This window comes from Myxocyprinus asiaticus, chromosome 7 (genome assembly GCF_019703515.2).
Source record: "Myxocyprinus asiaticus isolate MX2 ecotype Aquarium Trade chromosome 7, UBuf_Myxa_2, whole genome shotgun sequence".
NCBI lineage: Eukaryota > Metazoa > Chordata > Actinopteri > Cypriniformes > Catostomidae > Myxocyprinus > Myxocyprinus asiaticus.
In genome coordinates, this window is record NC_059350.1 from 19,614,458 (window position 1) to 19,628,020 (window position 13,563).

At 40.5% G+C, this 13,563-nt stretch overlaps 1 protein-coding gene across 1 annotated transcript in view; it reads right to left on the bottom strand.

Annotated features, from left to right (window-relative positions):
• Positions 1 to 13,246, bottom strand: part of arhgap10 (Rho GTPase activating protein 10) — a 115,352-nt gene extending 102,106 nt beyond the window's left edge. Inside the window, exon 1 of the mRNA XM_051702916.1 lies at positions 12,711 to 13,246. Within this exon, the coding sequence (XP_051558876.1) occupies positions 12,711 to 12,864 (154 nt within the window). The 5' untranslated portion in view covers positions 12,865 to 13,246. The remainder of the gene's footprint in view (positions 1 to 12,710) is intronic.
• Between the last annotated feature and the right edge of the window lie 317 nt (positions 13,247 to 13,563).

Here is a 13,563-nt window from a genome sequence, read left to right on the forward strand (position 1 = left end):
AATATCGAGGCCACTGATTGGCTAAATTTCTTTTGCACATGTGAATATCTTGTGTCAGCATTGGTTGGCTCCACCGAAGGGCACTGGAAAAAGCACCCCAAGCATGCACCGTCAGTGGTGGTCGGGACTCTTGACGAGAGAAGGGATGAAAAGGAAGCTAATTTCCCCCCACATAATGATTTATATATTACACGTTATTATGCATTTTAAACACACACATACTTAAAATAAGTTTTAAAAAATTACTTTAAAAATTTTTATAAAAAAAAAAAAACAACTTTCCACCAGGTGGGGCGGTGCCCTAGCACCCCCTATGGACCAGCCACCACTGAGATCAGCAACTCTCCGATTCCTCTGCCATGTTTGAGAGTTGTGACATCTTTACATTAGAGCTCTGATGTGAAAGCAAGGGTACAGTGAATCATCAACCCATATCATAAGTAGGACTGTGTTTACATGATCCTCTCTTTCCCCATTTTTTTCTGTGCACTCACTGATCTTTTGCAGACCTTTCTTCTTCCCTTCTCTCTCTCCCTCACTCACCCTCTCTTTCTTTTCCTCTCCTAAGGCCTCTTTTGGCCTACCATTTCTCCAAGTTTATTAAGCACAGTATTTCTTTTATTTTTTATTATTTCATGTAACGAATGACATCATCCTTAACCCTCTGGGCTCAGTTTTAGTTCCAGCACTAATTCCCTGAATGCGTTGAAGATATGATAATTACTGTGGAATACCATTGCAGACGTTCAGTCGTTCCAGGGCTGCAATAGGTCTGCATGCTGAACTAAGGTAAGATAAGAAGAAAAAAAAAAAAGGCTTTGGTTATGAATACTTTGTTATTGTTTCAGTAGACCACTAAAAGTAAAACTGATCAAGTGGAAGTGGAAGAATCTGGAGTGTTGCTAGCAAGTGGAAAAGGAGATGGATAACTAAAAAAATGCATACCTTTTGGCATCATCAAATAACGATGGTGACATTGTTGCATAAACACCAACAGCAAAACTTTCATTTGTTCTCTGCAGTATAAAAACACCATCTGCACAATACCTGAAGCTCATTTGATGGATTTGCATTTCTTCTCCTAAAAAAGCAACCCCTCCTTGCATGATCTCTTATCCACTCTAATACTGTTTTAATAAAAAAATGATGATATGTGTTGGTAGACAAACACTGTATTGGGACTGTTTGCAAACGGAAACCTTTGCAAGAGTTCAGAACATTTCACAGACATTTATAAAAAGTGACATGCAGAGAGTGAAAAACTGCACAGTCCATTTGCTTTGATAAAATCATAATCAATAAACTGACAATGTATAAGACATCAGGTTAGCTATACAGCACTCTGCTCTCATTGTGGAGGTCATGTTATGATCTTGTTTTCTTAACAGAGCTAAATATATGCTGTCAAGATATAAGGCACTGATGTAAGCATTTTCCCCCATTTTCATAAGGGCATCTTTTTGCTATGGAATACAAAACCCACTATTTGTTTCCTATGAACAGTGACGAACAAGGATCACATCTCCTCTGGGGAGATGCGAGGATACGAGGACAGGTCAAAAGGTTGTGTGACAAAGACTAGCTGCTCTAAAGAGGAAACAGGAGCGCATCCTCTGAGTCCTTCTCATTCACTGAGATATTCCTGTTCCATACCAACTGACAGCCTTGTTGTCACACGTCCCTCTGAAGCAAGGATTCCATGACCGGATACATCCTCCCAGACTTCCAAATGGTGGAAAATTGAGGCGGCAGGGCTTGAGTTATAGTAAAACTTCCCAAATTTCCTGCTTGTCTACTCATGATGTGTACATTTTTGGCACATTCTCAAGATATGCTATGTAAACAAAACTCAAAAGGTTTATTTACCTAATTAAAAGCAACGTGTATAGGCTAATCATAATTAGCCCACATGGTTTATTAACATTTTCACTCCCAATTCACTATGAAGGCAAGCAACAAGCTCTGATTCTGTTGCTGCCAATCAGTCTTACTGCATTAATGAGATATAAAGATTTAAAGCTTAGTGGTCACTATTAATCCCTTTATCAAAAACTTTGTGAATTTTAGTACACATAACACAGCTGGCGATAGTTTTTTGCATAAACTAACATTAACCCAATAAAGAAAAAAAGTTTAAAGTGTTTAGATGGTTTCAACTTAAGCATAATTGGTCGTGAAAGATCGTGCATGTAAACGTTTAATGATACTAGGTTTCTGCCTTTGTTAAACCCTTTTCTGTGAAAATAAAACAAGCTTAGTATGTTGCTGGACATTTTACGAGATATCATGATGATTGTGAGATGTTAATGTTTGTTATAGAAAAAAAAACTACCCATGTATCATAATGTACATCTGCGTTGTCATGTGAGCTTCTCTGGTCAGATTGCTCCACACATGCTTTGTTAACATCAGTGTTTCCCATTAATTACCTAGACTGTGACGGCCCGTCTAATTTTACTTGCCTGACCGGACAAGCAGACTGATTAAAACGTCAATAACGAAAAAATAACCAGCTTTATTTGTGATAGGCTAGGCTTGTGTCACTTATTACAAAGTTCATATTCCTATTTTGCTGTTATGGAAAATAATCCACAGCATGCAATGTTATAATTCGCTAGCAATCTAGTAACAGCTGTGCTGTTTGATTGACAGGCAGCGCATGTGTGTGTACTGAACATGCGCGTGTGTTCCGAAAATGCTCATGCTAATGCACACCTGAATGGTCAAATACAGGGCTCCAGAACTACAAAAATAACTTCGGAGCAATTGGCTCCTAAACTGAAACATTAAGGAGCCAAATGGCTGTTTTATATATATATATATATACACAGTTGTGCTCAAAAGTTTGCACACCCTGGCAGAAATTTTGAAAATATGACTGATCAAAATATGACTGTCTTTTATTTAAGGATAGTGATCATATGAAGCCATTTATTATCACATAGTTGTTTGGCTCCTTTTTAAATCATAATGGTAAATGGCCCTGATCAAAAGTTTACATACCCTTGAATGTTTGGCCTTGTTACAGACACACAAGGTGTCACACACCGGTTTAAATGGCAATTAAAGTTTAATTCCCCACACCTGTGGCTTTTTCAATTGCAATTAGTGTCTGTGTATAAATAGACAATGAGTTTGCTAGCTCTCACGTGGATGCACTGAGCAGGCTAGATATTGAGCAGTGGGGAGCAGAACTGTCAAAAGACCTGTGAAACAAGGTAATGGAACTTTATAAAGATGGAAAAAGATATAAAAAGATATCCAAAGCCTTGAAAATGCCAGTCAGTACTGTTCAATCACTTATTAAGAAGTGGAAAATTCGGGGATCTCTTGATACCAAGCCAAGGTCAGGTAGACCAAGAAAGATTTCAGCCACAACTGCCAGAAGAATTGTTCAGGATACAAAGAAAAACCCACAGGTAACCTCAGGAGAAATACAGGCTGCTCTGGAAAAAGATGGTGTGGTTGTTTCAAGGAGCACAATACTTGTTGACCACTCTCCAAACATAGCGCTTATGGTTGTGACCATAAAGTTCTATTTTGGTCTCGCCACTCCAAATTACAGTGTGCCAGAAGCTGTGAGGCGTGTCAAGGTGTTGTCGGGCATATTGTAACCGGGCTTTTTTGTGGCATTTGCTTCTTTCTGGTAACTCGACCATGCAGCTCATTTTTGTTCAAGTATCGTCGTATTGTGCTCCTTGAAACAACCACACCGTCTTTTTCCAGAGCAGCCTGTATTTCTCCTGAGGTTACCTGTGGGTTTTTCTTTGTTTTGTTTTTTTGACTACCATACATGACATAAAATAATTAACATATGACAACAGGCTCCTCCCTTACCCAGTGCAATTTACATTTCTGTCGCAGAGAACTGAGTTGATTGCATAGGTACACTATTGGGTTGGGAATCGGTCGTAATTTTAGGAAACATACAACAGAAACTTTGACATGTTACTTGAGCATGTAACGCAAATGTCCTTTTTTCCCTCCGGACAAGGAACTTTTTTTTAATCGACAAGTGAATGACCAATTCACCGTCCGGAGGACAAGCACATGACAATGATTAATGTCGAGCTCTGCAATGTACGACAGCAAGCAGATAACATTACTGCATAAGTTATCATTGATAATTAACGTTCATCTAACGTTAACCAAGTTAGGTAATGTTAACGTTAGCTGTCAGTCTCCTCGCTTATGTCGACTGATATATCAGGCTGCTTGTCATGAAAAACAATGTATAATGTTTGTAACATTATAGCTAGCTAACGTTAGCTAATTATCTAACATTAATGTTATTACCAGCGCCTCTGACAAAGTAACTGTGACAAAGAGGGGGCATGGCCGGGCTGTGATGACGCACGCCTGGCGCCGAGTTGACTAATCAGCGGGAGAGAGATAAGGGGGAGCCGGAGACGCCAGTTCGAGAGAGAGACGCATGAAGCTGTGTGTGCGCGTCCTTGTTTGTTTTGCAGTTTATGTTATGTTTGAGTTCAGTTTGTTATTAAAGTTTTACATTGACTGTTCAGCTGGTTCCCGCCGCCTCCTTGCCCATCTTAAGAACCTTGTTTTATTGGTGCCGAAACCCGGGAGGGAGGAGGGATGCTCTGTAGGAGAGCCCTTGCCGCTGTTGGAGGGTCGCGATGCTGAGGAGATTTGGTGCGGTGGTAATGGAGCGGTTCGTCAGAAGGCGGAGGAGCTCGCTGCCATCCACCAGGAGACGTTGGAGCCGCTACCGTCCGCGAAGGGGCGGAGTAGCCTGCTGCCGTCTGTCAGGAGGCGAGGTCCAGTGCCATTCCCAGTGTCGTGGAGGACCGCTGCCCAGCTGGCCGAGGACCAGGTGACAGCGTGCCTGGGGACCGGCGTGCCACTTTTCTCTCTCTCTCTCTCTCTCTCCCTCTCATTCGGTCTCTCACGCTCGCTCTCTCTCTCTCTTCCCTTTCCCTCCCCTCCTCTCTCTCAGTTTCCCAGGAGGCGGAGAAGGCCGGCCGGAAGGAGAGAGAGATGCACGAAGCTGTGTGTGTGCATCTTTGTTTGTTATGCAGATTATATTATGTTTGAGTTCAGTTTTTTATTAAAGTTTTACATTGACTGCTCAGCAGGTTTCCCCCTCCTCCTTGCTTATCTTAAGAACCTTGTTACAACGTGTTTGTCAAGCTGGTCCCAGCTTCCTCCTTTTCCATCCTTGAATAGTTACACTGGTGCCGAAACCCGGGAAGGAGGAAGGATGCGTTGGCGGAGTCCTCGCCGCTGCTATCCGCCAGGAGGAGGAGCCATTGCCGTTCACCAGGGGACGGAGTCACCGCTGCCGTCCGCCAGGAGCCGAAGGAACCGCTGCTGTCCGCAAGGAAGTGCATCCTGACGTGCCAAAGCTCCCTCCCTAGAAATGGGGGGAGGGGGGTTAGGTCACAGCCCAGAGAATTCCCCGGCCTGAGTTTGTAACAGAAGAGACAGCTTCTCCAGGTAGCAGAAGAGACAGCTGGGGCAGCAGGAGAGACAGCCTCAGCTGACTCTCATAGAGGGACAGACATTCAGAGAGGGGCAGCAGGGCAGGTAACTCCCATAGGGGCAGCAGGGGAGACAGCCTCCCCCGAGAGAGGGACAGCAGGTGATTTTGACAGCAGAGAAAGGGGCAGTAGTCAGAGTAGTTTCAGTTCAGTTTTTGAACTGCGTTAAACTCCGTCTTGTTTACCATGCTTTGTGGGTGTGACATTCATATCTGCGTTTATGATTAAATTACTACTAGAACACACAATTGTTTACAAGAGCACAAAGTTCTTCATAGATCTAGCCTCTTAATTATGCTCTCAAAGTACACCAGACTGATGCATTTAACTTTAAAATGTACACAATTTTCTTACAGGGGAGCATGCCCCCGGACCTCCCTACAGGGTCCGAGGTCCACCCACCACAGTCTCACAAAATCCTGTGGGAAACACTAAACATACCAGCTTAAGCCAAAGGGTAAGCTCTGGGAGAGTATTTAAAGTAACCATTTAAACAATCTCAACTTTTTGACACATTATAATACACCATATGTAGGCTATAAGCTAAGTCTTAATGATCTCTTTACTACCCATGGGAGCCATAATTTGATCTCTGCAGGGTCTCCCTTTCTGTTTGTGGGAGAGTTAATTGGCCATTTCTGCTGTTAATTCTCCTAGGTCACTGCATAAAGATTTGTACAGGAGGCATTACTGTTGACTGGGGCAAAGCCAGTCGTTACAACAAGCTTTGCATTGAGGAATAATCCACATATATCCTGCAACAGCACAGTGACGTGTGAATCATTGCAATGTATGTGTGCCAAGCCAAACCTCTGCTGACGTGCTGACCAACTGCTTGTTTAATATATTCAGTAATGCCAAAATTGTTCATTGCCAGTGCAAAATAACAAAAACAATCACACAGAATGTATAACACAATTCAAAATTTGATAGCATTTAGAAGGTCCTTTTCATAGAAGTGCAATCTTTGAAATCTGCAAGCTGCAACCTATTGTATTTACTAGACTGTCCTGCCACAGCTAATTGTTTAGTGTTTTTTTTTTTTTTTTATAGAGGCTAAAGCTCTGCACGCAATAATGCTTCAATTGTTTCCATTTACTAAAGATCAACACTGCAATAGACATTTGAAAATGAAACCATGAACAGAGCTTATAAATGCTCAAACTGGCTGCAGCAATACTGCCATTGTCAGGAAAATCACGGGAAAACAATAAAACCTGACAGCATTCGATTACATTACTAAATGCTGCTGCATGCTGCCTATAATAATCATCTCTCATTTGACTCTGCTCACCTGAAAATGCTGTTTGTTTTTCGTTTTTTCCCTCCCCATGTATCCGCTATATAAGCTAAGCAAAACTAAGCTAGCTGGGCTGTAATTTTTATGTAGGCAGAGGTATATACAGACGTGCTCAAATTTGTTGGTACTCTTACAGCTCATTGAAATAATGCTTCATTCCTCCTGAAAAGTGATGAAATTAAAAGCTATTTTATCATGTGTACTTGCATGCCTTTGGTATGTCATAGAATAAAGCAAAGAAGCTGTGAAAAGAGATTACTATTACTTATTCTACAAAGATATTCTAAAATGGCCTGGACACATTTGTAGGTACCCCTTAGAAAAGATAATAAATAATTGGATTATAGTGATATTTCATACTAATTAGTTTCTTTAATTAGTATCACACATGTCTCCAATCTTGTAATCAGTCATTCAGCCTATTTAAATGGAGAAAAGTAGTCACTGTGCTGTTTGGTATCATTGTGTACACCACACTGAACATGGACCAGAGAAAGCAAAGGAGAGAGTTGTCTGAGGAGATCAGAAAGAAAATAATAGACAAGCATGGTAAAGGTAAAGGCTACAAGACCATCTCCAAGCAGCTTGATGTTCCTGTGACAACAGTTGCAAATATTGTTAAGAAGTTTAAGGTCCATGGAACTGTAGCCAACCTCCCTGGGCGCAGCCGCAAGAGGAAAATCGACCCCAGATTGAACAGAAGGATAGTGCAAATGATAGAAAAAGAACCAAGGATAACTGCCAAAGAGATACAAGCTTAACTCCAAGGTGAAGGTACGTCAGTTTCTGATCACACTATCCATCACTTTTTGAGTGAAAGTGGGCTCCATGGAAGAAGACCCAGGAGGACTCCACTTTTGAAAGAAAAACATAAAAAAGCCAGACTGGAATTTGCTAATAAAATGCATATTGACAAGTCACAATACTTCTGGGAGAATGTCCTATGGGTCAAAACTGGAGCTTTTTGGCAAGTCACATCTGCTCTATGTTCACAGACGAAAAAATGAAGCTTTCAAAGAAAAGAACAACATACCTACAGTGAAACATGGAAGAGGCTCGGTTATGTTTTGGGGCTGCTTTGCTGCGCCTGGCACAGGGTGCCTTGAATCTGTGCAGGGCACAATGAAATATCAAGACTATCAAGGCACTCTGGAGCGAAACGTATTGCCCAGTGTCAGAAAGCTCCGTCTCAGTCGCAGGTCATGGGACCTCCAACAGGATAATGACCCAAAACACAGAGCTAAAAGCACCCAAGAATGGATAAGAACAAAACATTGGACTATTCTGAAGTGGCCTTCTATGAGTCCTGATCTAAATCCTATGGAACATCAATGGAAAGAGCTGAAATTTGCAGTCTGGAGAAGGCACCCATCAAACCTGAGACAGCTGGAGCAGTTTTCTCAGGAAGAGTGGGCCAAACTACCTGTTAACAGGTGCAGATGTCTCATTGAGAGCCACAGAAAACATTTGATTACAGTGATTGCCTCTAAAGGTTGTGCAACAAAATATTAGGTTAGCGGTCCCATCATTTTTGTCCATGCCATTTTCATTTGTTTTAATATTTACAACATTATGTTGAATAAAAAAAATCAAAAGCAAAGTCTGATTTCTATTAAATATGGAATAAACAATGGTGGATGCGAATTACTTTTGTCAGTTTCAAGTTATTTCAGAGAAAACTGTGCATTCTTAGTTTTTTGTGGAGGGGTACCAGCAAATTTGAGCACGTCTATATATATACACACACACACACACACATATTACTTTTTGTATTGGACTTTGGAATAATTATCTATCCATCTATCATGTATTTATGTATATTATGTATAATATATACAATATATACTGTATTTAGGCCTATATATATATATATATATATATATATATATATATATACACACGCAATATCACGCGAGCAAAAGTGCGATATGGCCCTGCATCAGCACTACTGTGATTCAGCCGCAGGCACAAGGCCGCTCAAGTGCCATAGGTAATCACAGCAGTGCTGATTTTGGGCCATATAGCACGATTGCGAGTGTGATATTGCTTATATACAACAGTTCAATGAACAAATACATTTTAAAAATTTGGAAAAACTGAGTACGGTCATAAAAACGCATTTGTGCATGGAACTACTTTCTTACGCGACAGATCAGAATCTGCCGTTGCTGGTTCAAACCAAATGATGCGTCCAAGCCTCCGTTAGTGATTCAAAAATGTCACTTCAGAAATAGTATCACGGCTTGTGCTGTTTCTAACAAGTTATTGGATAAACAAGGATGGATGTGTGTGTGTGTGTGTGTGTGTGTGTGTGTGTGAGAGAGAGAGAGAGAGAGAGAGAGAGAGAGAGAGAGAGAGAGAGAGCGTGTGTGCGATCACCTGTTGCCACTCCCAAACAGAGATGCTGTTAGCTTTCTGAAGATCAGCTTTCTCAGTGGTAAAATAGCCGTCCAAGCGGGGGTATTCCACTATTTCGCGGTAGCCGGTGTGCTAGAGTCATTCACTACAGAAACCGCAATGACCTCCGCCATTTTAAACAGTATGTATCCAATGTGGAAACTCCAGGAAGAGGTAAGCGCCTTGAGTTCTGTAATCAATCAGTCTGTTGTGTCTCTCAGCTGTGATGAGCCGTAATGCTGAAGTTGTTAGTTTAAAGCCGTTTAAAGCTATTTCCTAGCTTTAGTAGTGTAGTAGCGATCACGGAGCGCTGTTGTATGTAAACAGTGGCTGACGTGGATTCACTTCACGTCACCAACTGGCTCATATTACACACAAAAATGATCTTTTGCCACCACCTGCTGGCTAACATATGTAAAAAAACAAATTAAAAAAAAAAAAGACAAACAGCAGCTCTTAACACACATGTACTGCTCTTACACTTTAGTTCAGAATGGCACGAACACAAGCGGAGTGATACACACACAGTGAAGCGTCCGAGTGCTGATGGTGTCAGACCATCAGTGCTCATGGAACGTCTCTTGTCCAATCAGATTTGAGGACCGGAACTAACTGTTGTGTGTGTGTGTGTGTGTATATATATATATATATATATATAAACTGACTTTTGCCTAAGCAAATTTACTCTACCAAGTGTTAATGAAGTACTTCTGAATACACAGCAAAGTACAAAAGCAAACCTTCCTATTCTAAGTTTTTATTGTATCTGTCCATCATCCATATTGTCAATATTGCGGTGAGTGAGGAAAATTAAACTTAGTTTATCTGTGCCACTGTCACTCACTGGTCCAGTTTTAGCCGAAAAGCGTGAATTTGCCCGTTTGCGCGAGACCGCGAACAGCGGATGCAAAGCGGGTTGAATTGTACTCGGTGGATAAAGCTTAATGGCCTCACAGCCACTGAATACGGACAGTGAAACCCTCTTTATTAATGCGCTGCAAGGCTCCAGACTGCGACTCAAATGGCTGCACGCAACAACAAACACATCGCAAGCAATGATGTCCGATTCGTGAACAGATGACTCTTTTGAACCGGGTCTTTATAATGAATCACCCGACAAGAGCTCGTTTGAACTCAGGAGCTCAGGTTAGCAGTTTGAATTTGAATCACTTTCTCTGTGAATCAGCCATCAGTGAGTTCACAACTGGGAGCGCAGGCATTTCAAAATAGTAGTCCCATGTGAATTTCGGGCTTGTTTATAATTAAATGTCCCGTGTTATGTACCAAATATTTTTTTTTTTTTTTTTCTGTTTTTTTTCGATTGGTATTGGAGTAGCACAATAAACTGCATCTGAAATTTCATTCAATTTGCACTCTTGTAGTCTTTGTGTCTGGGCCATCTAGTCAGAGTAAAGATATATATTAAACACCCGATTAATGAGCTATCAGCTGTCTTTTCTTTGGCTTTCTATATAAATCGAGCAATTCTGTGATGTGTCAACTAAAACAGCCATTTGGTTCCTAAATGTTTCAGTTAGGAGCCACTGGCTCCTTAGTCATTTTTTTAGTCTGGATCCCTGCGTTGATATTCAAGAGAGTGATCGCTACATTACTTTTGGGAATGTAGACTTTAATAGGCAACTAGGTAATGCAAATACCAACAGAATAAGCTTTTGCATTTTAAATTTCACCACAGTGTGCTTTCATAAACCTGTTCGTGTGGACACACACATACACACTCTGTACAGATGCGCATCTCAGTAATAAGCACAATCCTGTTACCATCAATATATATTTAAACATAGCAGCCGTTTACATCTTTCACATAAAATACTGCATTTTTTTCATAATACTTGATTTTCAAGTAACAGTTTTTATTCAGATTTTCGGCTATTTTTCTCTTTCGGACGAAAACCGAAAACAGCATTTTCGGACTACATTTTTCGCAGCCGAAATATTGGTGCATCCCCAGTCGGGGTAAATAAAACTACACGTTTGATGTACTCTAGCACCGCAACATGACACCATTGTTTGGCAAATTCATCAAGCTGTAATGCTACAATCTACTTGCCGTTTGCCATCGGTCTTCGAGCTCTCAACTCACCTATGTAAACTAGTTGCTCTGTTTTCCTGTGAGTGCTCAGCACTGCCTCTCCGGAGAGGAGACAGATTCGCAGCTCTCAATGTTGCATTGCTTGGTTTTCATCGCACTAATGCATTTATTTATTTACCATATGATACATATGATATCAAATCGAGAGTGTCATATACAATAAAATATATTTGTTCTAACCCAAAACCGACTGAATGGCTTCAGAAGACATGGATTAAATCACTGGAGTCTTATGGATTACTTTCTACTGCCTTTGTTTTTTGGAGCTTCAAAGTTTTTTGTCACCATTCACTAGCAATGTATGGACCTACATAGCTGAGATATTCATCTAAAAATCTTCGTTTGTTTTCTGCAGAAGAAAAAAAACAGTCTTATATTTTAATTTTTGTGTGAACTATTCCTTTAAATTAGCCACTTTTACAATATTATATATTCTGGAAGTGATGACAACTTCATTTGCATTACTCATACAACTGAAAAAAGAAAGAGGAACCAATTACAACATCATATCTAAAATGAACAGTTCTTTAAAAAAAAAATTAAAAATAATAATATTACAAGAAACAGCTTCAAAGCTCTCATGTCAAAGCTAAGCAAGTCCAGATACTGAGATCCTAATAACTCAAACAAGTCCAAAAAAGGATTGAACAATCAATGTGTGCTGAAGTAATACTCAAGTTTTATTTTTAGCTTATTTGTTCTGCCCTTTCTTAAACTCCAAGGAAGAAGGCAGCAATAATAAGTGCATAGCCTAAACGGCAAGATGCATGGCATGTTTACAATAAGCATTACACATGGATGGGAAAAGGAGGGTCACCTGACTAAGGTGATAAGCCACATATGAAGATGCATAACTACTGACGTCTGACAAGGCGTTTGTTGTATCCCAAACTGAGAAGTGTGGCCTTTCAAATAAATTGATAATGTATTTGAGTGGTGCAAATCCAAATGTAAACCGACCAAAAATCTGACTTTTAAGACACCTGGTGATTTGCACATAAATTAGTTCAGTATGCATGTAAATCATAAGCCAAGATCAGATGAGGTCAGCAACGGGTGTGCCACGCAAGCTCATTTTCTCTATGAGCACTACACCAAATGATCCATGTTACTCTCCCCTGACTAGTATGCAGTACTCCAGCAAAACTTCTCCAGCAAAGTCTTGTCCCGTTGACCTTGACCAAAATTACCGTTGGATTGATTTGGGTTGATGATTTATTATATCACATATCAATAGTGACTGGATAACATGTTGATGAACTGTCAGGCTAAATGACACACTTTAGCGTTTAATACATAATTATTTGCACATTAAATAATAACGCACAGCTATAAGAAAAACACTTTGCATTGTAGGTGTTGTGAAATGTCTCGAGACATGAAATGGGTTGACACTTACGTTTTATGGCATTGATGAGATTCTTCCCATCTTTGTATAGTTCTTTGATAAATCTGCTGGTTTTGTCCAACTCGGCTTCATGTGCTTTGATTTTCTCTCTGAAAGCAGGACTGTCCAGGTAACATTCACTGAACTCCAACGGGTGTAAACCCATTTTCAATAGACTGTGCTAGTTTACAGACTAGCTAGCGTCTGATTCCCGTTAAAAAGGAGACCCGTGAATGAAAAACTGTTCAAAATAAAAGAGGAACAATTAAAAACGATTAAAAAAAATCGCGTCCTCGTATATTTCGCTGAGACCAAACGCAACGAGAGTTCTCCAAACAAAACTCTACTAAAGTCAAACCCCTCGCACGAGTAGACTTGGTCCTTGGGTACTAAGTATGTCCCAGGTTTAAACTCTCAACAGATACGGTAAACAGCTCTAAGCTGTAGCGATATCTATTTAAATAAAGGTAGTAGTAATGTCCAGTCAGGGAATTTTTTTTTTTTTTTTTTTTTCTCGGGTCCGCGTATGACAGCCGCGCGCGAGTCTCCTCCCGTGTGCAGGACTCTCGGGGCTTTTTCACGCAATCACGTCATCACGCTTGGCATTCTGGAAAACCGGGATTTTTTTCTGGGATTGCTTGATCGCAGGCAGTGTGCTCATAGCAGTTTACCTCTGTTCATACCTAAATAACTTGTTTATTATTAGTATTCGATTCTTATTTTTCTTAATAAACGCTGTTTAATATGATACATCTAATGGGCTGGTCAGTGTCAGTATGTTTTAATCGTACGTGGAACTTTAAAACAGGGGCTTGCTGCTGTTTCTGTCCGTCTGATTGTACTGCACGTACATGCTGCATGGGAG